The sequence below is a fragment of the Cheilinus undulatus genome, linkage group 12, assembly GCF_018320785.1.
Source record: "Cheilinus undulatus linkage group 12, ASM1832078v1, whole genome shotgun sequence".
Lineage (NCBI taxonomy): Eukaryota > Metazoa > Chordata > Actinopteri > Labriformes > Labridae > Cheilinus > Cheilinus undulatus.
The window spans coordinates 5,119,836-5,145,174 of NC_054876.1; the positions used below are offsets into that span (position 1 = coordinate 5,119,836).

The 25,339-nt window shown below is 42.6% G+C and overlaps 1 protein-coding gene across 2 annotated transcripts in view; it reads left to right on the forward strand.

The window, feature by feature from the left end:
* LOC121518739 (protein NLRC3-like) overlaps window positions 1-25,339 on the forward strand; it is a 52,941-nt gene that overhangs the window by 9,352 nt on the left and 18,250 nt on the right. For both annotated transcript variants that reach the window (XR_005992669.1, XM_041801286.1), the window contains exons 4-5: window positions 9,253-9,363; window positions 24,364-24,474. Coding sequence is in view for 1 of the 2 variants with exons in the window: in XM_041801286.1 (XP_041657220.1) it covers window positions 9,253-9,363; window positions 24,364-24,474 (222 nt within the window). In the remaining variant the exon portion in view is untranslated. The remainder of the gene's footprint in view (window positions 1-9,252; window positions 9,364-24,363; window positions 24,475-25,339) is intronic.

A 25,339-nucleotide genomic window follows, 5' to 3' on the forward strand; every position in this document is an offset into this window, starting at 1 on the left:
TATCTTTATATATAAAAGTTTAAACATAAAATTAGTATAAACATATCTCTGTATAAATATATCTATATGTAAATGCATCATCTTCATATAGTCATATTATTTATATATAAACATATCTATATAAACATACTGTACTTGCTTACGTCCTGTATAACAAATTGTCTATATTTTCATATCTCTCTATATACATATAATTTACACTACTCACAATAAGTTAGGGATATTGTGAGAGACTCAGTGGATTTCATACATAAAGTGTTTGTTTCACTTCAGTGATCTTTGGGATAGGGAGGCAATTGTATTTGGGTGATAGACACACCTCATTTTGTGTTTTCCACGTAATGGTCTCAGTGTGTACAGTGCACCTTACATATCGGGGCCAATACCAAAAAATACAAAAAGACAACCCTTTTCAATGTGGCATCAATTTCAACATTCTGGGGGTATAAAAAGCTGGTATTGTCAGTAAGTCATTCCCAGTTCATCATTCAAGCAGCCATGAACACACGACGTCACTTAACGGACGAGCAGCGCCACCTGGCCATAGCGCGCCTTCAGGTCGGTAGCAGGCAGTCAGATGTTGCTCGTGAACTTGGTGTGTCTCAAAGTGTCATCAGCAGACTTGCAGCAAGACACAGAACTACTGGCAGTGTTCGTGACAGACCCAGGAGTGGAGCCTCAAGAGTGATGGACCGCAATGATGACCAGTACCTAAGGACCTATGCACTCAGACACTGTTATGCAACTACGACACAGCTGCAGGCCCGTTTACGAGAAGTGAGGGGTACTAGGGTTTCCAGACAAACCATTCGCAACTGACTCCACCGCTTTGGCTTGAATGCCAGACGACCGTTGCAGGTGACTCTACTGACACCAAGACACCGCCATGACCGTTTGCAGTGGGCACAAGACCATGTGACCTGGACAATGCAGCAGTGGTCTACCGTCCTGTTCACTGATGAGTGTCGGGTCACCTTGCGCAGAAATGATGGTCGTCAGCGTTGCTGGAGAAGGCAAGGTGAGCGATACGCCGAGGTCAACATGGTCCCCAGGGTTTGCTTTGGTGGAGGAGGTGCAACAGTCTGGGCAGGCATCACCAGTCAGCGCAAAACAGATTTGGTGATTGTAGATGGCTCAGTCACCGCACGGTCTTACCTCAGAGACATCATAGAACCCATCATTATCCCCCAATTCCGCCAGCACACCCCCAACATTCTGTTCATGGATGATAATGCTCCACCACATCGTGCCAGAATTGTCACAGCTCGACTTCAGGAAGTCGGAGTGCCTCATATGGTATGGCCAGCAATGTCCCCTGACCTGAACCCCATAGAGCATGTCTGGGACCAGCTGAAGCAGGGACTGGATGATCGTACCCCAGACCCACGTGACCTGGCAGAACTGCGTGTAGCGCTTGTGGAGGAGTGGAACGCATTGCCTCAGAACAACATCATGAGGCTAGTAAGGAGCATGAGACGTCGCTGTCAAGCTGTCATTGCCGCAAATGGTGGAAACACCCGCTACTGACTTTTGCCAATTTTGGTTATTTGGGGCTATCTTTGTTATTGTCTAAATTGTTGGGGTAATAAATATTAAACTAATGAGAATGGTGTTTCTTCTCATTCATTAATAGTAATATCAAAGGGAAATATTACTTATTTCATTAAAATTCAGCCCAAATAGGAAAAGCACTCATGTAAATAACAATATCCCTAACTTATTGTGAGTAGTGTATATCTAACCATATCATTTATATGTAAACTTATCATTTCTATAAAATTATATCATTGATATATAAAATATCTCTATGAATATATATATATAAATGTTTCATCTTTGTATATAAACATATCTCTGTCATAGTAGCTCTAAATAAACATTTATTTATAATCTCATCTATTTATAAACATATCATCTCTATATAAACATATCTATGATAATGCATTGTCCTTATGTAGTTGGGGTGTGACGAGATGTCGCGAGATCAATATTGTGTTGACACCAGAAGCAGCAGCCCCCATGACACAAAACAAAACCAAACTGGAAATTTTAAAAGGTCATTAAGATGCCCTGCACTCTGAAATTTTTGGTTTATTAGCTAATGAATAAATGGAGCTGATCCGTGAACCGTTCAGATCACTGCTCCAATCCCCATTCCCTCCTCCACGTGTGCTACTTGTGACCGCACATGATCCACCAATGTGTAAGAAGTTCATCATAATGGTGGAAATGATTAAATGCTGTTGCTGGAAATCTGTGCAGTCTCCATGAGGACAATACAGCATTTATTTAGATCATTTATGCGCACATACTCGCTCATAGTACCAGAATCTGTGACTTGGTAACTTTAATTCAGTCGCTGCTTCGTCATGTCTCCTTCTCATCTCACCATCTGTCACACATCTGTCAGCTGTTGGCTGTGCTATCATCAGTCAGAAGCTCAACTTATGTAGCGCAGAATTGTTTGTCTACTTTAAAGGACACATATGAGAAGCTGAAGCAATTCCTCACTCCTTGTGTAACATATTGAATGCATAAATTAATAAAATCATCCATCCATTCATCCATCCTTTCATCTTCATCTTCAATAAATGGTTAATCTGATTTCTGGATCCATGTGTTTAAATTCGCACCCCACCTAGAGGTTCGATGTGCTAGCATCAGTTGAAATTCAATTGGCCTCCACTAATTCAATTTATTGACAGTTTTTATATGGTCCTTCGAACCGGATCTGAACCTCTAGGTGGATATGGATCCAAAGGCCAGACCTGAGAGCACTGAAGAGGATCCAAACAGACGACCTCGCTGGGAGAGGAGACCACCTGGTTATCTACAAGACTATCAGACTGAACTGTACAACCAAGCCCTCACTAGAGATGGAGCAGCCTCCCGCTCACCCTCAGAGACTGATTCTTTAAGGCAAGAAATGGCACTATTAAAAAACACAGTTGAAGCAATGAAACACAGACTTGAACAGTATGAACAGTATAATTCTGAGGTTGATGATTCTGAAGAGCAAAGTTGTGATGAACGTGTATGTGAACGGTTTGAACAACCCAGGTCTCTTTACCAGTCTAAATATGGTTCATATGATAGATCACATTCAGAGCCTGCCCTTCTAACTTCTATTTATGTAGAGGAAAGTGGTAAAATTTCTAAGTCAGTCCAAACAATTCCATGCCAAGAAGCATACAGCCTCCTCGTGTTAGATTAAGTAGACCACCTCTTGATATGAAGTGTACCACAAACTATGAACCACCCCTGTCTGCCAGCTATGAGCCCCGAACTACTCTGCTACCCAGCCAAGTGCCCCCAGTGGTCCTGCCTGCCTGCCAAGCACCTAATGCAGCGCTACCTGCCAGCCACACACCTCCAGCTGATCAACATATCAGCCAAGTGCCCCCAGCAGTTCTACCTGCCAGCTTTGCACCCAAAACTCCGCTGCTACCCAGCCAAGTGCTCCCAGTGGCCCCGACGGCTAGCCCAGCATCTCTGGCAGCTTTATCTGCCTCCCACAGCCCCCTAGCTGCTCTACCTGCTAGCCAAGGACCTCCAGCAATCCTACCTGCCAGCCACACACCTCCAGCTGCTCAACATATCAGCCAAGTGCCCCCAGCAGTTCTACCTGCCAGCTGTGCATCCCAAACTCCGCTGCTACCCAGCCAAGCACTCCCAGTGGCCCTGACGGCTATCCCAGCATCTCTGGCAGCTTTATCTGCCTCCCACAGCCCCCTAGCTGCTCCATCAGCCATCCAGGCTTCTGCCAGCCAAGCACCTCTAGCTGCTCAGCATACTAGCCAAGCATTCCATGCTGCTCTACCTGCTACCCAAGCACCACCAGCTGCTACAACAGCCATCCAGGCTCCCCCAGCTGTTCTACCAGCCAGCCAAGCGCCCCCAGCAGCCCTACCACTCAGCCAAGCGCCCCCACTAGCCCTACCAGCCAGCCAAGCGCCCCCAGCAGCCCTCCCAGCCAGCCAAGTTCCCCCAGTAGCCCCACTAGCCCACCAAACACCCGCAGCCACTTTACCTTTAAGCCAAATGCCCTCAGGCCCTCTATCTGCCAACAGAGAATACGTAAGCCTTGCCTATGCACAACCTAGCTCATGGCCTGCACCCTCCATGACCAGCCAAGTGCACTCGACGTACCCCCAGCCACCCATCTCAGGACATTCCAGTCAATTGCTCCTGGCCTATGGTTATTACCAACCTGCACAACAACTCATGTCTGTTGGTCAAGCCCCATTATCACAGTCTCAGTACAGTCATTTACTTCCCGTTCAACAGCAACCAGTTACACCTTTTACTAATGTACTCCCAACTCACAGAGCTCCCCAGCCCAACTCTGATCCCTTACAGCAGCACCAAGTACCTGTGTTGCCACAGCTTCCACCAGCCCCAACATTGCAACACCAGACTGCAGCCTCTGACCGACAAAGATATTCTTCACGCACTGAAGGACCCTCATTTCCAAACTTCACTCAGGAAGACCCCCATCAGTTTGCAAGGTTAAAGATGGCACTCAACAACCTTTTACCACCAGAAGAACCTGAAATATACAAATATCATATACTATTGGACCACTTTCACCTGAGCTCAGCACAGCATATTGCCCTTTCTTATGCTTATGACCCTCAACCCTATACTATGGCCCTCTTAGCATTAGAGAAGCAATATGGTCAGCCACATCATCTTGCCTTAGCAGAAATACAAGCCATATTAAACCTCCCTCAAGTCCCTCCTGTAATGCCAACAGTTTCCATAAGTTTGCAGTAAGAGTAAGATCCATGGTAGGGATGTTACAATCACTAGGATCAGAGGGAGCAGCAGAACTAACATGTGCATCACATGTTCAATGCCTGCTAAGCAAATTACTAGCAGAGTTTGTAGCAAACTATGCCAGACATGCTAATGCAGTCAACCCAAATGCCCATTACAATTTGGTTGATTTCTCCTCATGGTTGCAAGGTGAAGCAGAACGTCAAGCAGTAGCAGCACAAGTGGCAACCCTCCAAATGGGCACCCCCTCACTCCCAAGAAGAGAACATAACCAGAGAACAAAGTATTCCCCCTCATCAGCTACCATACTTTATAGTTCCAACTCCAAACCAACACGCAGGGCACAACCTCTAGACAAAGTCAAACCAAAACCCAAGATGCCATGTGCTTACTGCCAGCTCCCTGATCATTCACTGATAAACTGTGGAAGGTTAAAAGAATTGAGTGCAGACAAAATTGCAGAATGGATAAAGGAACAAAGAAGATGTTGGAGATGTGGAAGGTGACATAGGGCCATGAACAGTAACTTAAAGAAACCTTGTCCCAAATGCAATGAGAAACATCTAGGAATCTTGCACAATGTCAATAGACAAGCTCCAGCGTCCAAAGTCCTCTATATGAATCCCCAAAGTAAGTCCCCTAAAGTCCTCCTCAAAGTGGTAAAAGTAAAGCTGAGTTGTAAGGACCGAACCCTTGATACCTATGCAATTCTGGACGATGGCTCAGAATGCACCCTTCTAATGCCTTCAGCAGCTAGGCACCTTGGGCTAGATGGGGCGGCCGAGAAACTTAATCTACAGACCATAAGACAGGAGAAAGAGACTATGCATGGACGGTCAGTTACATTTAAAATAGCTGCAGCTTCAAACCCACAAAAAACATATGATATAGAAGGGGCATTTACATCTGATAGGCTCTCATTGGTAAAACAGACGTAACCCATCAACAAGTTAAAGCAACTCTTTTGCCATCTCCATGACATTCCTTTGAGTGCCTTTACAAATGTACAACCTCAAATCCTTATTGGAACGGATAATCCTCACCTCATTACTCCTACTGAACCTGTTCATCACCCTTTTGGACCCATAAAGAGAGCTCCTGTTGCAGTACACACCAAACTTGGATGGGCACTCCAGGGACCTACATCTCTTACAGGAGCACAGGATACACCACAGTGCTTGTTCACATCCACAATTAACCCTTATACTGAAAAGAAACGAAATGTGAAGCTCTGGCAGGTAGAAATCCTCCCCTACAGACATGAGAAGCTGATCACTAGATCAAAACAGGATCATAAGGATCTGTGACTACTTAAAAAAAGAACCACTAGAGTCAAGCTGGCTGAAGTAAAACTTGATGCAATCCCCGTGTGGCAAGTCAAAAATGCCCCAAAACTCCAGACACCCAAGGAGCCAGTGATGCCCCTCCTTCGTCGATCCGAATGGCAGTTGAAGAAGAAACCTGAGTTAGCTGAAATCTGCCACAAGGAAATAGATAAGCTGGTCCTATTAAGTTACAAAGCTAAATTCAACCATAAGGTAGAAGGCATCCAAAATTACAACCCTATCGGATATGCATCAGCATATCTGGCTGATCCCGACCCTGTTACCCCAAACCTGCTCAAAGGAATGAGAGATGCTTCCCACAGGTAGCATATGTAGAAACTGTGATCCTTAATAGCAAAAGATGGAGACACAGCCAGGCACTGGTAACCTTTTCTGGGCCCGATTCATAAGAGACTATTTACCAAACCTTCAAACACGGAACAGACGGCAAAGGGAAACTTGGGATATGAAGGAAGGAGCAGTTGTTCTGATAATGGACCCTCAACTGCCAAGAGGTCTATGGCCTGTTGGAAAAGTTACTCAGTTGATGCCCAGCAACGATGGAAGAGTTCGGACGGTGGAAGTAACTATAAATGGAAAGAAATATGTTAGACCTGTAGCCAGGTTAGTAACCCTTACAGATGTGGAACACTCTCAGGAATCTTAGGTCACTTGAGATTTATTGATTAGTTCAAATATTGCATATTTGAAGGGGCGGCTGTTAAAAATCTGAAATCCTCAGTCCTACTGAGACAATCATGGCAGAGCAGGGAGGAGGAGCCTCAAGAGGTTATTTAAGAGATGGGTGTGGTTATCGGCCTCCCTTTGTCCTTGAGCCTGCTCTGTCCATGCTGCCACAGCACTTAAGTAGAAGTTTGTTTGACCGCTGAAACCACAAAGAAGATCTAGAGACTTAGAATTGTTTGTCTACTTTAAAGGACACATATGAGAAGCTAAAGCAATTCCTCACTCCTTGTGTAACATCTTGAATGCATAAATTAATAAAATCATCCATCCATCCATCCATCCATTCATCCATCCTTTCATCTTCAATAAATGGTGAATCTGATTTCTGGATCCATGTGTTTAAATGCGCACCCCACCTAGAGGTTCGATGAGCTAGCATCAGTTGAAATTTAGTTGGCCTCCACTAATACAATTTAGTGACAGTTTTTATAAGTATGTTCATTTGTATGCACTCAATACTCGGTTGAGCCTCCTTTGGCATGAATTACTGCATCAATGCAGCGTGGCATGGAGGTGATCAGCCTGTGGCACTGCTCAGGTGTAATGGAAGCCCAGGTTGCTTTGATAGTGGCCTTCAGGTCATCTGCAATGTTGGGTCTGGTGTCTCTCATCTTCCTCTTGACAATACCCCATAGATTCTCTGTGGGGTTCAGGTCAGACCAGTTTGCCAATCAAGCACAGTAACACCATGGTCATTGAACCAGCTTTTGGTACCTTTGGCAGCGTGGGCAGGTGCCAAGTCCTGCTGGAAAATGAAATCAGCATCTCTATAAAGCTTGTCGGCAGAAGGAAGCATGAAGGTCTCTAAAATGTCCTGGTAGATGACTGCGTTGACTGTGAACTTAAGAAAACACAGTGGACCAGCACCAGCAGATGCCATGGCAGCCCAAATCATCACTGACTGTGATGAAACTTCACACTGGACTGCAAGCAACGTGGATTCTGTGCCTCTCCACTCTTCCTCCAGACTCTGGGACCTTGATTTCCAAATGATGTGCAAAATTGACTTTCATCTGAAAAGAGGACTTTGGACCACTGAGCAACAGTCCAGTTCTTTTTCTCCACAGCCCAGGTAAGACACTTCTGATGCTGTCTCTGGTTTAGGAGTGGCTTGACATGAGGAATGCCACATTTGTAGCCCATGTCTAGGATTGGTCTGTGTGTAGTGGTTCTTGACACGCTGACTCCAGCCTCAGTCCACTCCTTGTGAAGCTCCCCCAAATTCTTAAATGGATTTTGCTTGACAGTCCTCTCAAGGTTATGGTTCTCCCTTATGCTTGTGCACCTTTTCCTACCACACTTTTTCCTTCCACTCAAATTTCTATGAATGTTCTTGGATACAGCACTCTGTGAACAACCAGCTTCTTTAGCAATGACCTTTTGGGCTTTACCTTCCTTGTGGAGGATGTCAATGACTGTCTTCTGGACATCTGTCAAGTCTGCAGTCTTCTCCATGATTGTGTAGCCTTCTGACCCAGACTGAGACCATTTTTCACCATAATTCTACTGTAAACAGATGAGAGAGACTCCAGACAATTGAATTTCCCTGCAGGGATAAATAAAGGTATTGTATTGTATTGTGTTGTATTGTATTTAAAGGCTCAGGAAACCTTTGCAGGCGTTTTGAGTTAATTAGCTGATTAGGGTGTGACACCATGACTTTACAATTTGAACTTTTTCACAATATTCTAATTTTCTTAGACACTGAATTTTGGGTTTCATTATTTGTAAGCCATAACCATCAACATTTAAGAAATAAAGGCTTGCAATATTTCACTCTATGTGTAATGAGTCTATATAATATGGGCTTCACTTTCTAAAATGAGTGACAAAAAAATCTTCAACTTTTTCATGATATTCTAATTTTTTTAGGTGTACTTGTATTTCCCTAAATTACAGCAAACATGTTATTGACAGAGGGAAAACCTCACTGCGCACTGATTGGTGGGTCTCATTTGATTCACAGATAGCTAATCAGGCAGACACTACCTCCAGAAGGACGGCTTAAGTGTTAGCTGAGCTAAGTGGGCAGGCCGTTAGGTTGATCCAAAGTTCAGTTCAGACAGCGATTTCAATTTGGAGCCTGCCACGGATTGGCTTTAAAAGCCGTTTGAGTCTGCCTATTGTAAGCAGACAGCTGACATCACACAGGCTTTGTCCAATTCTTTCTTCAGTCTATGGATAACTCGCATCACATCCATACCATATACCATACTATCACCAAATAACTGTATGGTCTCCATAGAAACATATCATTTTATATATATATATATATATATATATATATATATATATATATATATATATATATATATATATCTTTATAAACATATCATCTTCATAGAAATGTTTCATCTCTACATAAAAAATATGTATATATAAACATTCTTTTTTCTTTCAGTTTCAAGAGGATTAGGCTTCAGGAAGACTTGCCTGAACCCAGCTGTTTGTCCATGAAGAGTGACATGTCTAAAGATGCCATTATTAACTTCAAAGAATCTGCAGGTGAAAGGTAAGAAATTTTAAAATTTAAACTATAGATATGATGACCAAGTCACTGTTGTCCTTCATTATTTCTCAAAACAAAGTCTGACACCTGTCAGACACCTGACACAGGCGAGCCAACACATTTTCTTTGCCCATGTTTAAATAAAAAATAGTTAAACTGCGCAGATAGAACCTTCCCATTTATAGCCCCTATGCCATGGGGCTTTCTGAGCTCGTAATAACCACAGGAGCAAGTTTCACAGAAAACACTGAAGTAGGGGTGAGCGGTATATACGGTAGACGGTATAAACTATATAAATTTGGCCTACGGGAGAGATTTGGACTCTACCGACCATATGCAATAACGCTTGTTAATGACGTCATCGTATCTGCCTCAGTGTGAGTTAGCAGGCAAAAACACATGTTTTTCCTCTCAAAGTCTGATGGCTGTACCACAACTAGTCAGTGTACTTTCTCTGTCAGCCTGCCTGGGGCTGTAACACAAGCTAAGTGCTGCTTTGGCTGGTCGCAGAGGCCAGCGCTGCAGCTCTTCCTCTTACAACAGCTGTGATGTTAAATGAGGTCAGAAAAGCTGCTGTAAACTAGGCATATTCTCCAAAGGCAGCCAAAGCTAAGCTAACTCAATGCTAAACACAATACTTCCATCAAGCTCTTCAAAATAAAAGTCCCCAGCTGTTATTTTCCTGAAACGCTTTTACTGTGAATGCCTTCACTAGGAAACGTGTTCAAGTCATTAGCAGCTTAACACACCTCATCAGGATAAAGATGAAATGTGAAACTTGGAGTGCAGTTAGAAGTAAACCTAGAGAGACTTAAAAAAATAAAACGTTTTCTGTGCTCCTATACTTGGAGATAAATTGAGTATGCCATCAAAAGCTTGTTTAAGGGAAGAAGGAGGTTAATAACATTTGAATATGGATTAAAAACCATTATCTCTTTTTAATTTGTAATACCGTGATATAATACCGTATTGTCAAAGGCAAGAAAAATACCGCAATATGATTTTTAGGCCATATCGCCCAGGCCTACACTGAAGGCTAATGCCACTACTATAGCCAAGAACATCATACGAGTCAACTTCAAAAATCCAGAAATATCCCTTTAACTTGGAGAAAAATGGACATTTCATTAGAGCTGGGCATGCATTTGAATATAACCTCCTCCTAGACAGTGGTAGTTCTAGGGAGGGGCTAAGGAAAGGGTCACTTGTGATCCACTGCTGATCAGTATTCCTCAACAATCATCATTATCATCACTCACTGTTTTCATTGAAACTTCATGTCTTATTCAGTGAACCCATGTATCAGCTTGTGATTTAATAAGAAACCAAACGTTATCAGTCAGATCGTTTTCCTCTGATCACTTTTCACACCTCTTTGTTAGTCTCGTCTCCCTGCCACCTCACCCAGGAAACAACATAAAAATGCAAATATTGAGTGTTGATTGTTTATTTTCCCATTGACTGCATCCTGTACTGCGTACTGTACAGTGAATAAAACTCACTTGAACCAGCCTGGACTTAAATTATTTCATCATCACAGCTTAACTAATGAACAACAGTTAAACAAGTGCTTTATGAAAAACATATATTACCATTTACTTTGCACTTTTTGTTTGAGATAAAAAAAAACGTACAAGTATGGTGTTTAAACAAAGAAATATTAAACTTTAGTTTTTAAACTTTAATATCTCAGCTTAGTTAAAATGGTTTGTAAATCAGAGTGTCTTTATTTTCCGAGCAATAATATTTATAAACTGTAGACAAATCAGGTAGAAAATAACTTGTACTGTAAAGTGAATGATCAGGTGTGCTGTTACTCCAAAGTAGCTATGGTTGCTGACTAATGTCCAGTGACCACTCATCAGTATGATAAATGTAGCTTGGGCCAGCTGCTCCACTTTAGTTGCCTTTTTGCTGCCATACAGTTTATGGATTTTTGTGACAATAGTTCTCCTTGTAGGTGTTAATTCTGTGGTATGGGTCATCTGAGATGATCTGGATGATGTTTGTAATAGGTATGGGGATCGTTGATTTGTATTGATACCCTTATCAATACTCCCTATTTATCTGAGTCCTTATCGATATCACTATTCATACTTTCTATAGTTTGGTGTAAAGAAAAAATAAGGGCAAATACTGAAACTACAAGTGGTCTTAGCTAAGAAGTGCTTGAGTTAAAAAGCTATGATTCAGTCTGTCACATCTATTGTATATCCCTCAAATATAAACAGATATTCACACTGTGTGCTGAACTGAACAGTCACCACTCTGAGGGATAGCTTCACATGGGGGCTCCAAACCCCAACGGTGTCAGGATAAATGACCCAAGCCTAGCCACTGCTGCACAGGACCCCAACGTCACTTCAGTGGCTCCGCTCTGTCACTTGGAGGTCTCACGGTGAAAGAGGCTGTTGGCGCTGGCATACAGCTCCACACCTAAACCCCCTCAGCCATCTTGCTCTGTGGTGATGCACCATGGCTGGTCTACGGACCTGGGGAAGAAACAAGCTCCTTCTTAACCCGAAGTCAATCTGCGCAACCACTTCTCCGTGTTGTCGTCCGAGGCTGTGGTCGGGCCAGTAGGGTCTCCTGCTCTGTTCTCCAGCGGCCAGCATGAGCCAGGCAGTTCACCCTTTAGTTACAGTGCCTCGCAACTCTGCTGGATCTGCTGGCTCTCCTCTATCAGTAGCAAGTGCTTCTTTGACAGCCTGCCTATCCTCAATGAGGAGGAGCTACCACCAACTGCTCTCAGAGGCCGTCATCAGACACTCTTGGTCCTCCCACGGTCTGAACTGCTGAGGGCTTCCGCAGCACGACCTCTCAGCCAGGCTCACTGACATCACCACAAGCCAACAGCCAAATCCAGGGAGCTCTCACACCTCATCCTGCCTCCCAGCATCTCCCCGTCTGCTTTTCCCACCGACACCCCTCATAATTGAAGACTCCATTACCAGAAATATCAGGGTTTTTTAATGCTATCACACTGCCTTTCTGGTGCCACTGTCCATGTCATCTTAGACAAGCTCCTGAGTCTCCTGCCCACACTCCCAGCCACCATCAGCCAGATAATTATCCATGTGGGCACAAACAATGCATCCAAGACACAGTCTGAGAGCACCAAAAGAAATTTTAACCTTCTTTTTAACATTTTAAAGGACTGTGGGAAATATATTTTTATTTCCGGACCGATTCCAACTTTTAATTGTGGACATGAATGTTTTAGCCACATTCTTGCACTTTAATCCTGGCTTCAGCACACATGTAAAATGGTTTACCTGCATTTTATTGAGAACTTCAATTTATTCTGGAATAATTCCCCGTTATTCAACAAAAATGGGATTTATCCCAATCCACTGGGTATGCCGGATGCTCTCGGCTAACATTCAGCACGCCATCTACACCGCTGCACCTGTATGACAATCACCATAGCGCAAACCCACAGTCAAAGTCCCCTCTCCTGTTTCACCTCAGAAAATTGGCTTTCAACTTTTAACTAACTTTTTAAAATCTTTCCTGAGCAACAGAAGTTTTAATGTGACCTGGAAAAAATAACTTCTCCTCTATGGCGCCCCTTACCTGTGGCGTCCCTCAAGGCTCAGTTTTAGCTCCTCTTTTATTCTCCCTCTAAATGTTGCCACTGGGTAGCATTATAAAGAAACACAACATCTCATTCCACTGCTTTGCCGATGATACACGAATATATCTATCCCTGAAACCTCACAGTCCCTACAACCACTACCCAACTCTTTCCAGGAAATCAATGATTGGATGGCACGACATTTCTTAAAACTTAATCAACAAAAACCAGAAATACTTCTCTTTGGACCCCTGCTCTCACCACCCAAATTCAAAATCACCTTGGCCCGTTGTCAGCCTGTGTCAAACTCTCAGCAAAAACCTGGGTGTGATTTTTGATTCTTCTTTTACTTTTGAAAAACAAATAAACTCAGTGGTGAGAGGCTGTTTCTTTCAACCCTGACCAAAGTAAAGCCATTTTTAAATTTTAAGGACACTGAGAAAGTGATTCATGCTTTTATATCGTCAAGATTAGATTATTGTAACTCACTGTACATGGGAGTCAGCCAATCATCCATAAAATGTTTACAGTATGTCGAGAACACTGCTGGGGCGCAGGTGACCAAGTGGTTGAGGCGCTCGCCCCATGTACGCGGATGGCCCGGGTTCAAATCCGGCCTGAGGCCCTTCACCGCACGTCTTTCCCCTGCCCTCATCCCTGTTTCCAACTCTATCCACTGCCCTCCTCTGTCAAATAAAGGCACAAAAATGCCCAAAATAAATCTTTAAAAAAAAAGAACACTGCTGCCAGATTTTTAACAGGTACCAAACAACATGAACATGTCTACCTTGTGCTCTCTTCCCTCCACTGGCTCCCTGTCCATTTTAGAATCCATTTTAAAATTTTATTACTTGTTTTTAAATCACTCCATGGTTTAGCTCCTTCCTATTTATCTGACCTTTTAACCCCCTACACTCCTACACAACCACTCTGATCCTCTGATCAGTCTCTCTTGGTCATCCCTCAGACTCTGAGAAAACTCAGAGGCGACCGTTCCTTTTCAGTTGCAGGCCCTTGTCTATAGAACCAACTGCCCCCTCACATTAGATCGGCCAACTCGCTATGTTCCTTTAAGGCACACCTAAAAACACATCTTTGTCCTTGGCCTTTGACTCAAATTAGACTGCTCTCTCATATCCCTTTTCTGTTAAACCAGCACTCCCGCTCTCATCACCCTTTGTGTTTACTGTCTATTGTTCTTTGCTGCTTTGTATATATTGTTATTTGTACTTTGCCTCTCTCTGTAAAGCACTTTGGTCAGCTCCTGCTGTTTTTAAACGTGCTGTATAAATAAACTTGACTTTATTTAGCATGTTTTTATCTCAACCGCCTATTATTATTAGTACATCTGTCCGTAGGCGAGTTTTTATTCCACAGTCTGCTAGCAGGATTAAGGAGCTTTTTAATTCTGTGTCGTTAACTGCCTTCAACCCAAATTTTAACACAGAAGAGCTCGTCTCTCTTTTAAATGACACATTCCAGACTGTCCTGGACTCTGTTGCACCATTTAAAGACAGTCAAACAGAGCTCCCCAGCCCTGGTTAAAAAAAGAGACTTTAGAAGGAAAGAATAAAAATAAAAGACAGCTGGTTTACATGTGTTTTATGATATTTGGAAAAGTGCAATGAAGAGCTATCAAACAGCAGTTAAAGTCACAAGGGAAGCATTTTATTCTGAATTAATTTCATCCAATCATTCTAATCCCTGAGTTTATGCGAGAAGTTTTTAGTTTCTTTTAACAACAAAGTAAAGGACATCAGGGAAAATATCACGCCCCCAGCCCATATTTTAAAATCAAGGTAGAGATTTTTTTTGTTATTTTAGGAGTTTTGAGCACGCATCCTTGTCCTTTTTAGCTGAAATTTTATCCCACATGAAAACAGCTTTGTGTAGTCTTGACTATATTCCCACTAAATTTCTCAGAGTTTTTAATACGTTAGGCCCAGTATTTTATTAATAATCAATAGTTCTTTAACAGAAGGTGTTGTTCCCTCTGTTTTTAAACGCGCTGTGGTCCAACGTCTTTTAAAGAAACCCAACCTTGACCTGATTTTAATAATTTTAGACCAATTTCAAAGCTTCCTTTTTTATCCAAAGTTTTAGAGAAGGTGGTTTCTACACAGCTTTTATCTTTTATGTCACACAAGAACCTCGTTGAGAAATTCCAGTCTGGTTTTAGAGCAGGTCACAGCACTGAGACGGCTCTCCTCAAAGTGACCATTGATTTGTTTTTAGCAGCAGATAGAGGGGAGGGAGCCATTTTAGATGGTAGTGCAGCATTTGACACCACTGATCACAATATTTTAATAGAGCGTCTTAGAAACTGGGTGGGCATCAAGGACACTGCACTTAGCTGGTTTTATTCTTATCTTTTAGAGCGAACCTTTGTGGTCACCATAAGTAACCACTCCTCCTCTACCTCTACCCTTACCTGTGGTGTACTGCAAGGTTCAGTTTTAGGTTCTATTTTATTTTCTGTTTATATGCTGCACCTTGGTCAAATAATCCATCATAAAGTGTCCTTTCACTGCTATGCAAACAACACACAGATATACCTGCCCCTGAGGTCTGAGGACCTGAGAAGCCTAGCTTCCATCATAGACTGTGTAAAACTGTTTAAGACTGTTGGATGGCACAGAACTTCTTGCAACTTAACAACTCAAAATCTGAAATTATATTGATTAATCCCCACTACTCCCCATCTATCAACAGCCACCTTGGTCGTCTAGCAGCAGCAACAAACATCAAGCCCACTGGCAGAAACTTAGGTGTCGTATTTGACAATCTCTCATTTGATCGTCACATAAAATAAGTTGTTAAATCTTGCTTCTACCAATAACGTACAAACGTCCAAAATAAAACAATACTGACTCAACAGGACCTGGAAAAACTCATTCACATTTTGATCTTTTCCAGATTAGATTACAGCAATTCACCCCTCTCCGCTATTAGTCAGAAATCCCTCTCTTGCCTCCAACTGGTACAGAATGCAGCAGCTAGGCTTCTCACTGGTTTTAACAGACAACATCACATCACCCCCCTTTTAGCATCTTTAAACTGGCATCCCGTTAGTTTTAGAAGTGATTTTAAGATCTTATTAATTACTTTTAAAGCACTGAAGGGCCTGGCACCAATCTATATACGAGAACTTTTAACCCCCTACGAGCCTGAGATCCTCGGGCGGGGGCTTCCTGGTCATTCCAAAGTTGAGACTCAAATCTAAGGGTGACAGGGCCTTTTCCATCAGGGCCCCTCGACTTTGAACGACCTACCCGAGGAGATAAGGCATGCAGAATCATTGACATCTTTTAAATCACTTCTTGAAACTCATTTTTATAGACTTGCTTTTTTGTGATGCCGTCTTCTTCTCATTTGGTTTTTATCTTCTCACAGATTTTTACCTATTTTAGTTTCTCATCTTATTTCATTTTCACTTAATCTCACCTGTACTCCCTCTCAACCTCATTTTATTTCCTTGCTTTCTGGCTGATTTTAATCGTTACTGTCATCCTCAGTTAATTGCTTTTATGTCTTTATTGCTTCCCTTTTGTTTACCTCTGTTATAATATTTATCAATTTTACTGCCTCTACAGTTTTAGAGCTTGTTTTACCTTGCTTTACTATCTGTTTCTGCCCCCTTTATTTACATTTTACTGCCTTTTCTCGTTTATCTCCTGTTTTGTTTTTACTCCTCCTTGGTTCTCTTTTAAATTTTCAGGTTTTTATTTTGGTCCTCTCAGTCTCAGCCTGTGTGGCTGGGTTACTGCATTGTCTGGGTTCTTATTGTTTTATGGTACTTGATGTCTGCATCCGGATGATGTCCGTGATGTCTTAGTTGTGTAGTAAGGTTTGATTTCTGCAATCTGATTTATGTCTTTGAAGTCTTAGTTTGCATGGCATCACATGATGTCTAGGTTTTGATGTATTTTGATATTGATGAATTATTATCCCATCCATTTCTTTGGTTAGATTCTTTAAGTGTTTGGATTCTGCTGATGTTGTCTGCATGTCACGTTCTGTCTTCTTATCTTTTGTTTGGGTTTGTTGCTTTGTTTTTACTTGCTTCTGCACATGTCAAAGCACTTTGTAAACCCATGTTTTTAAAAGTGCAATGCAAATAAAAATAATAATAATTATTTTATAGCTCAAAGTTTTGGAGCACTTTTCAGCATTTATCTGAGCAGCTGAAGAAGAACACTGTCCAGAAGCAGCTGAAGAGAGTGGTATGATTGCATGCGACTCACAGACAGAGTCTTTATTCCTCAAGCCAGTGGTTGAAGGTACCACATTCTAGTTTAATGTGATACACAATACTGATTTGCTATTATGTTCTCCTTGTAACAACTGATGTATTTTTTATACCAGATATAACTTAAAATTAATGTTACATCAAAGAGCCTGTGAGACTCAATAGCAGTATCCAAAAACAAAAAGGTTATTGATTTTCCAGTATTTCAAAAATGCAGAACCAGTATTGATCCCCATGCCTAGTCTCTAAGCCCCTTGTTGTCAATGATGTTGATGGTCTGCAGTCTTGGGGACCCATTACCAATTGCATTAGTTAGATTAGACATTGTCGTCTTGTGGACAAATCCAGGTCTGCTGGACTCCGCTGGTGTAGCTTGACGACCATGGCTTGATCCCATTTTGTTGTTAGCATCTTTGCTAACATTAGCAAAGATGTGCTTTGCCAGAAGGTGGTACTTCAGACTCGTCGTGCTTTGGTGTAAAGACAGTTCATCACTGCAGCATGTAGCCACCCACAGTTTAAGTTTTATCTTAACTAACATTCTCCAGCTTTTTATAAAGAAAATAGCCATTTAGCAGACCTGGGTCTGTCCCCTCACTCATCACTGCTGGCTGTTTCTGACCCTCTCACCCCTTCACTCCTAGGCATGTAAACATCCATGCTGGAGGACTACGGGAGCAAGCTGTGGTCAAACTTAGTCATATGATTAAATTGCATTATTATGTTTCAATGCATCAAAGTTACAAGATTAATTCCGAAGCTTAATACATTAATGTTAACAGCCCGAATATAAACATATAAACAACTTTCATAGTTAATTACCGTAATTGCAAATTAATTACACCATTTAGGGATGCACACTATCGGATTTTTGCTGATATCCAATATGCCAATATTTCAAAACTCATCTTGGCAAATACCGATACCGATATTTAATTCCATTTTTTCCGCTGTAAAAAACACCAATTCCATCCTGGACTACATTTTTTTTTTTTTTTTTTTTTTTAATATTGGTAGTCTATTTTTTTTAATTTTTTTTAGAAACTGACAAAACATTGGATTTTTATCAGAAACGAAGGATGAATTCTTTTCAAATACAGCCATACACTAATGAAAAACTTACAGTAATGTCTTTGGGTTACATGTGCATTACATGCTACATGTGTTTTTAACATTACAGCCAAAGCCATCTGCATCTTTGAGGGCAATAAACAGTAGCAAAGTAACCTGCTGGCACTGAGCTCCACAGCGAAAAAAAGACATAGCTTATAAATTTAGACTGATTCTCCTGACAACAACAACAACAAAAAGATCCTTAAATGCAAAAGATCTGGCTATAGTTCCGAGCTTAAATATGATTTAAAATTTTTGAGACTTAAGATGCACAACAGAAATACAACTTCAGCTAAAGTAGTTCTCCTGATTCTGCTTTAAATAGCACAAACTAACTAAGCAACCAAGTTTAATGGGCATTTCACTGTAAATAGCTCTGTAACAACCCAGTGACACCCACATCTCTAATGCTGGAGACAGAGCACCTTCATGCACCTTCGAGTGTGCAAGGGAGACGACACACAGAAGTCTGCCATTGCTTTTGCCATGTTCTGCGTATGTCATGTAGCACAACATGCAAATTCTTTTTCTCTATTTCCATATCCAAAACATACTATCAAAAGCAGCTGCAATTGTGGCTGCTGAGCGAGAACAGGACAGGCTTTTTAAGAGTGAAATCCTCATATCCACTGAGACAGTGAGGCTCAACACTAACAGGATGAACACATTATGTCCATATATCCGTGGTGAAGCTAATATGTTTAGCTTTAACGAGGAGCTCTACATGACTGGAAATGAAGTTTTGCAGTTCTGGTAAATGCATTATAAGCCCGTGGAAGCTCGTATATCCCACCACGCTGAAAGTGTAATGATTCAATTATTTTTCTGTTCGGCTCCTTACCTCTGAGTGGTTGCTGCTGTATTTTTTAGCTTTGTTGAATATCTGAAGTAGAGGCTGCTGACGAGTTTTCCCTGGCACAAAGTTTTGTGATTATTTCAAGAAAGTCCTTGTAACCATCAGGGTATCATTTTTTAAGAAGCAGAATTAAACTGGTGATGTTAAAGGCATGTTGCTGAGCTCCTCCATGCATCACACATACTTTACAGCTACGTTGCTGTCTTGTTCCCACACCTCAGACTTCTCCCACACAGCCGTCATGTTGAGTTTGTTGTTGCTGGCACACATCCAGCGTCATCGCGTGCACTTAATTAGGATGCCACATTATTGGCCATACAGATCGGCGTAAAATTTTTTATCAGCCGATACCGATAATTAACTTTATTAGCTATTATCGTCGGATACTGATATACTGCCGATAATATCGTGCATCCTTAACACCATTGTAATCTGTCCTAAATGTGTCAAACAGTAATATTTCTCAAGCTTTACATACCCTTATCAACACCAGAAGATGAAAAATGCTGTCCTTATGCAAATGTTTGTTCCTGGCAACAACTCAAAACAATGACAGATAATGTCTGAAAAAATCTCTAGATTAAGCTCAAAAATACTTAATGCTCTAATGAATATGCTGAGAGCATAACACATCAAACTAGCCACAACAGATGAACATACTGACCTTAATGTAACATCATTGAATAACACCACAATTCAGTGTCTAATGTAGGACTTCTAAAAGTTAAAAAAAAAAAAGGAAATATGCTGAATAGGACAACATATTAATGCAACTATGACATCAGTATAATAGCAAACTACTCACAGGGAACATTTTACTGAACTATTAATTGTTTTGTTCGATTTTGTTCTTTTTAATGAAAGTAAAAAAACAAAGAGTAGTCAGACTTAATGTTATAAAAATACTGGCACAGGCCTACTTGTATGTAGGGATACAGTCTGAATTCAGGACTTTCACAACTGAGTACTTTTTTCTAAGATTTATTTAGGGCATTTTTGTGCCTTTATTTGATAGCAGACAGTGGATAGAGTCGGAAACAGGGACAAGAGTGGGGGAGAGACATGTGGTAAAGGCCCTCAGGCCAGATATGACGCTGGGCCGTCCGCGTTCATGGGGCATGCCTCAAACCACTAGGCCACCTGCCCCCCGCAACTGAGTACTTTTGAGTAGTTTTAAGAGAACATATCCATCTCATCTTTCTTCAGATCATAGAAGAGCTACAGATTTCATCTCAAACTGTTTTTTTTTCTTCATAAATAAAGGGGACCCACAGTCTAATTATGCTTGTTAGCCTATATTATGATACTATCCAGAGCTCATTCACTGCTTCACTGTCATCATCAACCTGCATGCACCTCAGCTCCCCTCTCACCAGCCTTGCCTGCTCTGTCCTCTCCTCCTCGACATGATGTAGCTGTATTTTCACCTGCGTTAGACTGTCTCCTATAGGGACTGCACAGTCTTTGCAATTTTTGCAGCATCTTGATTGACAGTTTTTTTTAAATTTAGGTTTGTTTGTTTTTTACAGATGCAGGCTATTGTTTTTGCATTTAAATTTTGTTTCCTCAAAACACTTTCAGTTTCAAGCTGGAGCGAAGTGGGAATGGGAGGGGGGTAAGCAAACTTTCAGGAGACGTGATCAGACCAGTTCATTACGAAGGGGTAGCACAGCTATGGGGCTGGTGCGTAGCAGAAATACATAAATAAATATATCATACCACCCCCAAAGTGCGTTGGCCCCCCGGGACAAAGCCCGGTATACCAGATTGCCAGTCCATCCCTGCTTGCAGAGTTATCTTGAGTGTCTCTGTTGTAAACAATCCAGCAGGGCCTGCCTTTGGCAAAGGGGGTGGCTCTCTGCATTGGCGGTGTGCTTAAGACTCTACAAACACCAGGGGACTCAGTTCACGTAGACAGTAAGTGTAAATAACTTCAATTTTACCTGGCATGATCTGAAAGCTGAACCTGCCTCATGACAGCGTCGCTTCCAGACCTCGCAAACTACTGGATGGGTCAAGGGCCACACAGATACACATGCATTATTCGTGCAAAAAATAAAAATAGTGGTGTTAAAAGTAATTTGAGTTAATGTGTTAGTAACACATTTACTTGACAGCACTAACATAAATATAAACATACCATAAAAAATGTGTATACATATCTGTATATGAATATATCAATTATATATAAACATATCTCTTTTTAAACATATCATTTATATATGAACCCATTATTAACTTACAAGCATACCATGTATTCATAAATATACCTGTATAGAAACATATCTTTCAAAATATCTCTAAATAAACATTTAATCGATCCATTCCATCTTCTTCATCCGAGATCGGGTCACGGGGACAGCAGCCTAAGCAGTGAATCCCAGACTTCCCTCTCTCTGGCCACTTCGTCCAGCTCTTTCTGGGGGATCCCAAGGCGTTCCCAGGCCAGCTAAGCGACATAGTCTCTCATCTCTCCAGCGTGTCCTGGGTCTTCCCTGGGGTCTCCTCCCAGTGGGACCTGCCTGGAACACCTCACCAGGGAGGCGTCCAGGAGGCATCCGGACCAGGTGCCCAAGCCACCTCATCTGGCTCCTCTCAACGTGGAGGAGCAGCGGCTCTACTCTGAGTCTCTCCCAGATGGCCGAGCTTCTCACCCTATCTCTAAGGGAGAGCCCAGACACCCTGCAGAGGAAAGTCATTTCAGCCGCCTGTGTCCGAGATCTCGTTCTTTCGGTCAAAACCCACAGTTCATGGCCATAGGTGAGGGTAGGAACATAGATTGACCGGTGAATCGAAAGCTTCGCCTTTCGACTCAGCTCTTTCTTCACCATGACAGACCGATACAGAGACCGCATCACTGCTAACGCCGCACTGATCTGCCTGTCGATCTCCCGCTCCCTTCTTCCCTCACTCGTGAACAAGACCCCAAGATACTTGAGGATCTCATTCCTAACCTGGAGAGGGCATTCCACCCTTTTCCGACAGAGGACCATGGCCTTGGATTTGGAGGTGCTGATTCTCATCCTGGCTGCTTCACACTTGGTTGCAAACCGTTCCAGTGAGAGCTGAAGGTCCCGGTCTGATGAAGCCAACAGAACCACATCATCGGCAAACAAGCAGAGACCCAAACCTGAGGCCACCAAACTGGACGCCCTCAATGCCCTGGCTGCACCTAGAAATTCTGTCCATAAAAGTTATGAACAGAACCGGTGACAAAGGGCAGCCCTGGCGGAGTCCAACATGCACCGGGAACGAGTCTGACTTACTTCTGGCAATGCGGACCAAGCTCTGGCACCGGTCGTACAGGGACCGAACAGCCCTTATCAGGGGATCCGGCACCCCATACTCCCAGAGCACCCTCCACAGGATTCCTCACTGGACACGGCTGAATGCCTTCTCCAAGTCCACAAAACACATGTAGACTGGTTGGGCAAACTCCCATGCACCCTCCAGGACCCTACTGAGAGTGTAGAGTTGGTCCACTGTTCCAGGACCAGGATGGAAACCACATTGCTCCTCCTTAATCGGAGAATCGATTATCAGATGGACCCTCCTCTCCAGGACCCCCGAATAGACCTTACCGGAGAGGCTTAGAAGTTTGATCCTCCTATAATTGGAACACACCCTCCGGTCCCATTTCTGAAAGAAGGGAACCACCACCCCAGTCTGCCAGTCCAGGGGCACTGTCCCTGAAGTCAATGCGATGTCGCAAAGGCATGTCAGCCAAGACAGCCCTACAACATCCAGAGACTTGAGAAACTCAGGGCGGATCTCATCCACCCCTGGGGCCTTGCCACCGAGGAGCTTTTTGACCACCTCTGCAACCTCAACCCCAGAGATAGAAGAGCCCACATCCGAGTCCCCAGAGTCTGCTTCCTCATTGGAGGGCGCGTCGATGGGTTAGAGGAGGTCTTTGAAGTATTCCTTCCACCGATCCACAACGTCCCAGATGTGGGTTGAGGTCAACAACGTGACATCTCCACCATACAAGGTGTTGACAACACACTGCTTTCCCCTCCTGAGATGCCAGATGGTGGTCCAGAATCTTCTCAAAGCCGTACGGAAGTCGTTCTCCATGGCCTGTCCGAACTCCTCCTACGTCTGGGTTTTTGCCTTAGCAACCTCTGAAGCTGCAAACTCCTTGGCCTGTCGGTACCTGTCAGCTGCCTCTGGAGTCCCACAGGCCAAAAAGGCCCGATAAGACTCCCTCTTCAGCTTGACGGCGTCCCTCACCGCCAGCGTCCACCAGCGGGTTCGTTGGTTGCCGCCACGACAGGCACCAACCACCTTATGGCCGCAGCTCCTATCAGCTGTCTCGACAATAACACGGCCCACTTTGACTCAAATGTCCTCCGCCTCTCACGGAACGTGGTTGAAGCGCCTTTTGACAGGGGACTCTGCCAGACGTTCCCAGCAGACCCTCACCATATGTTTGGGCCTGACAGGTCTGACCGGCATCCTCCCCCACCAGCGGAGCTAACTCACCACCAGGTGGTGATCAGTTGACAGCTCCACTCCTCTCATCACCCGAGTGTCCAGGACATGTGGCCCCAAGTCAGATGATATGACTACAAAGTCGATCATCGAACTGCGACCTAGGGTGCTCTGGTGCCAAGTGCTAACATGGACACCCTTATGCCTGAACATGGTGTTGGTTATAGACGTTCCATGATGAGCACAGAAGTCCAGCAAAATAACACCACTCGAGTTCAGATCAGGGGGGCCGTTTCTTCAAGTCACCCCCTTCCAGGTCTCACTGTCGTTGCCCATGTGAGCATTTAAGTCTCCCAGCAGAATGAGAGAGTCCCAGAAGGAGCACTCTCCAGCACCCCCTCCAGCGACTCCAAAAAGGGTGGGTATTCTGTGCTGCTGTTCCGTGCCTACGCACAAACAACAGTCAGGACCCGTCCCCCACCCGAAGGCAAAGGCATAGATATAAAAATATCTATCAAAATGTATCATTTCAATTTGGATATCATCTATGCATATTATCATTGTATAAAGACATAATTTACACATAAACATATCTTTGTATAAACATATTTATATTTTATCATATAATTTGTATTATTTGTATTTATAAACATATGTATATTTAAATGCACCATCCATATATATAAACGTGCTATCTGTATATGAACATATCTATTAATGAATGTATCATCTCAACATACACACATCTAGAACTCAACATATGTTGTTTTTCAGTAATAAGATGATGAGGCTGTGGGCAGACTCGCCTGAACCTAGTTGTGTGTCCATGAAGAGTGACTGGTCTAAAGATGCCATTATTAACTTCAAAGAATCTGCACATGGAAGGTAAGACATTCTAAAATTTAAATTATAGATATGATGGTCACCTCACTGTTGTCCTCCATTCATCATCATCTCTCCATCATCATATAAATAAACCAGGATGGTTGAATTTTAGAATTCTGAACATTATGAACAGTGGTTACAGTTGAGTTCATCAGCTTATGAGGCCTAACATCATCAGTGAGAAATGTTGTAGCCACAATGTGTCAAATGAAGTGCTTTGTAATCCTCACTTTGATGGGTAGATGGAGCCCTAGGTCATAGTGAGTTGAAAGACAAGAAAACTGCATTCAGGTACATGATATAATGTCAGGTTTTTTAACCATGTGAACCTGAGTAACCTCTATGGAATGGACAGACTGTATGTTTGTTATTTTGAGCTTGGATGAGGTGGAACATTATTAATATTGATTATGTTCAAATTGATGATGTCTAATTTAAAGGACTGACATACCTTAATTGAGAGAAAATTGGACATGGATATTTTGTCAGAGCTGAGCATGTGTTTGAAAATAGACTCCTCCTAATCCTGCATAGGACTGGACAGTGGTTATTTGAGGGAGCGGCTTTGGAAAGGGACAACAGCTAACATATCATCTATATATAAAAATATAATAATATACAAAGCTATTTATAAATATATAAGTATATAAGCACATTATTATAAATATTGTTACTTTCCTAAAATAATGTTTCATTTCTTTGACAAAAATAATTATTATGCCTCAGTCAGCTCTTCATGATGCTGGCCACCTCTGGTGAAAATAGACTTGTCCTTATTCCACAAATCACCAGAACACCTGATATTTTTTTATGGCATCATTGTGCCTTGGTAACAGCTTCCATTCTTGCTGCCATTGTTTTATGT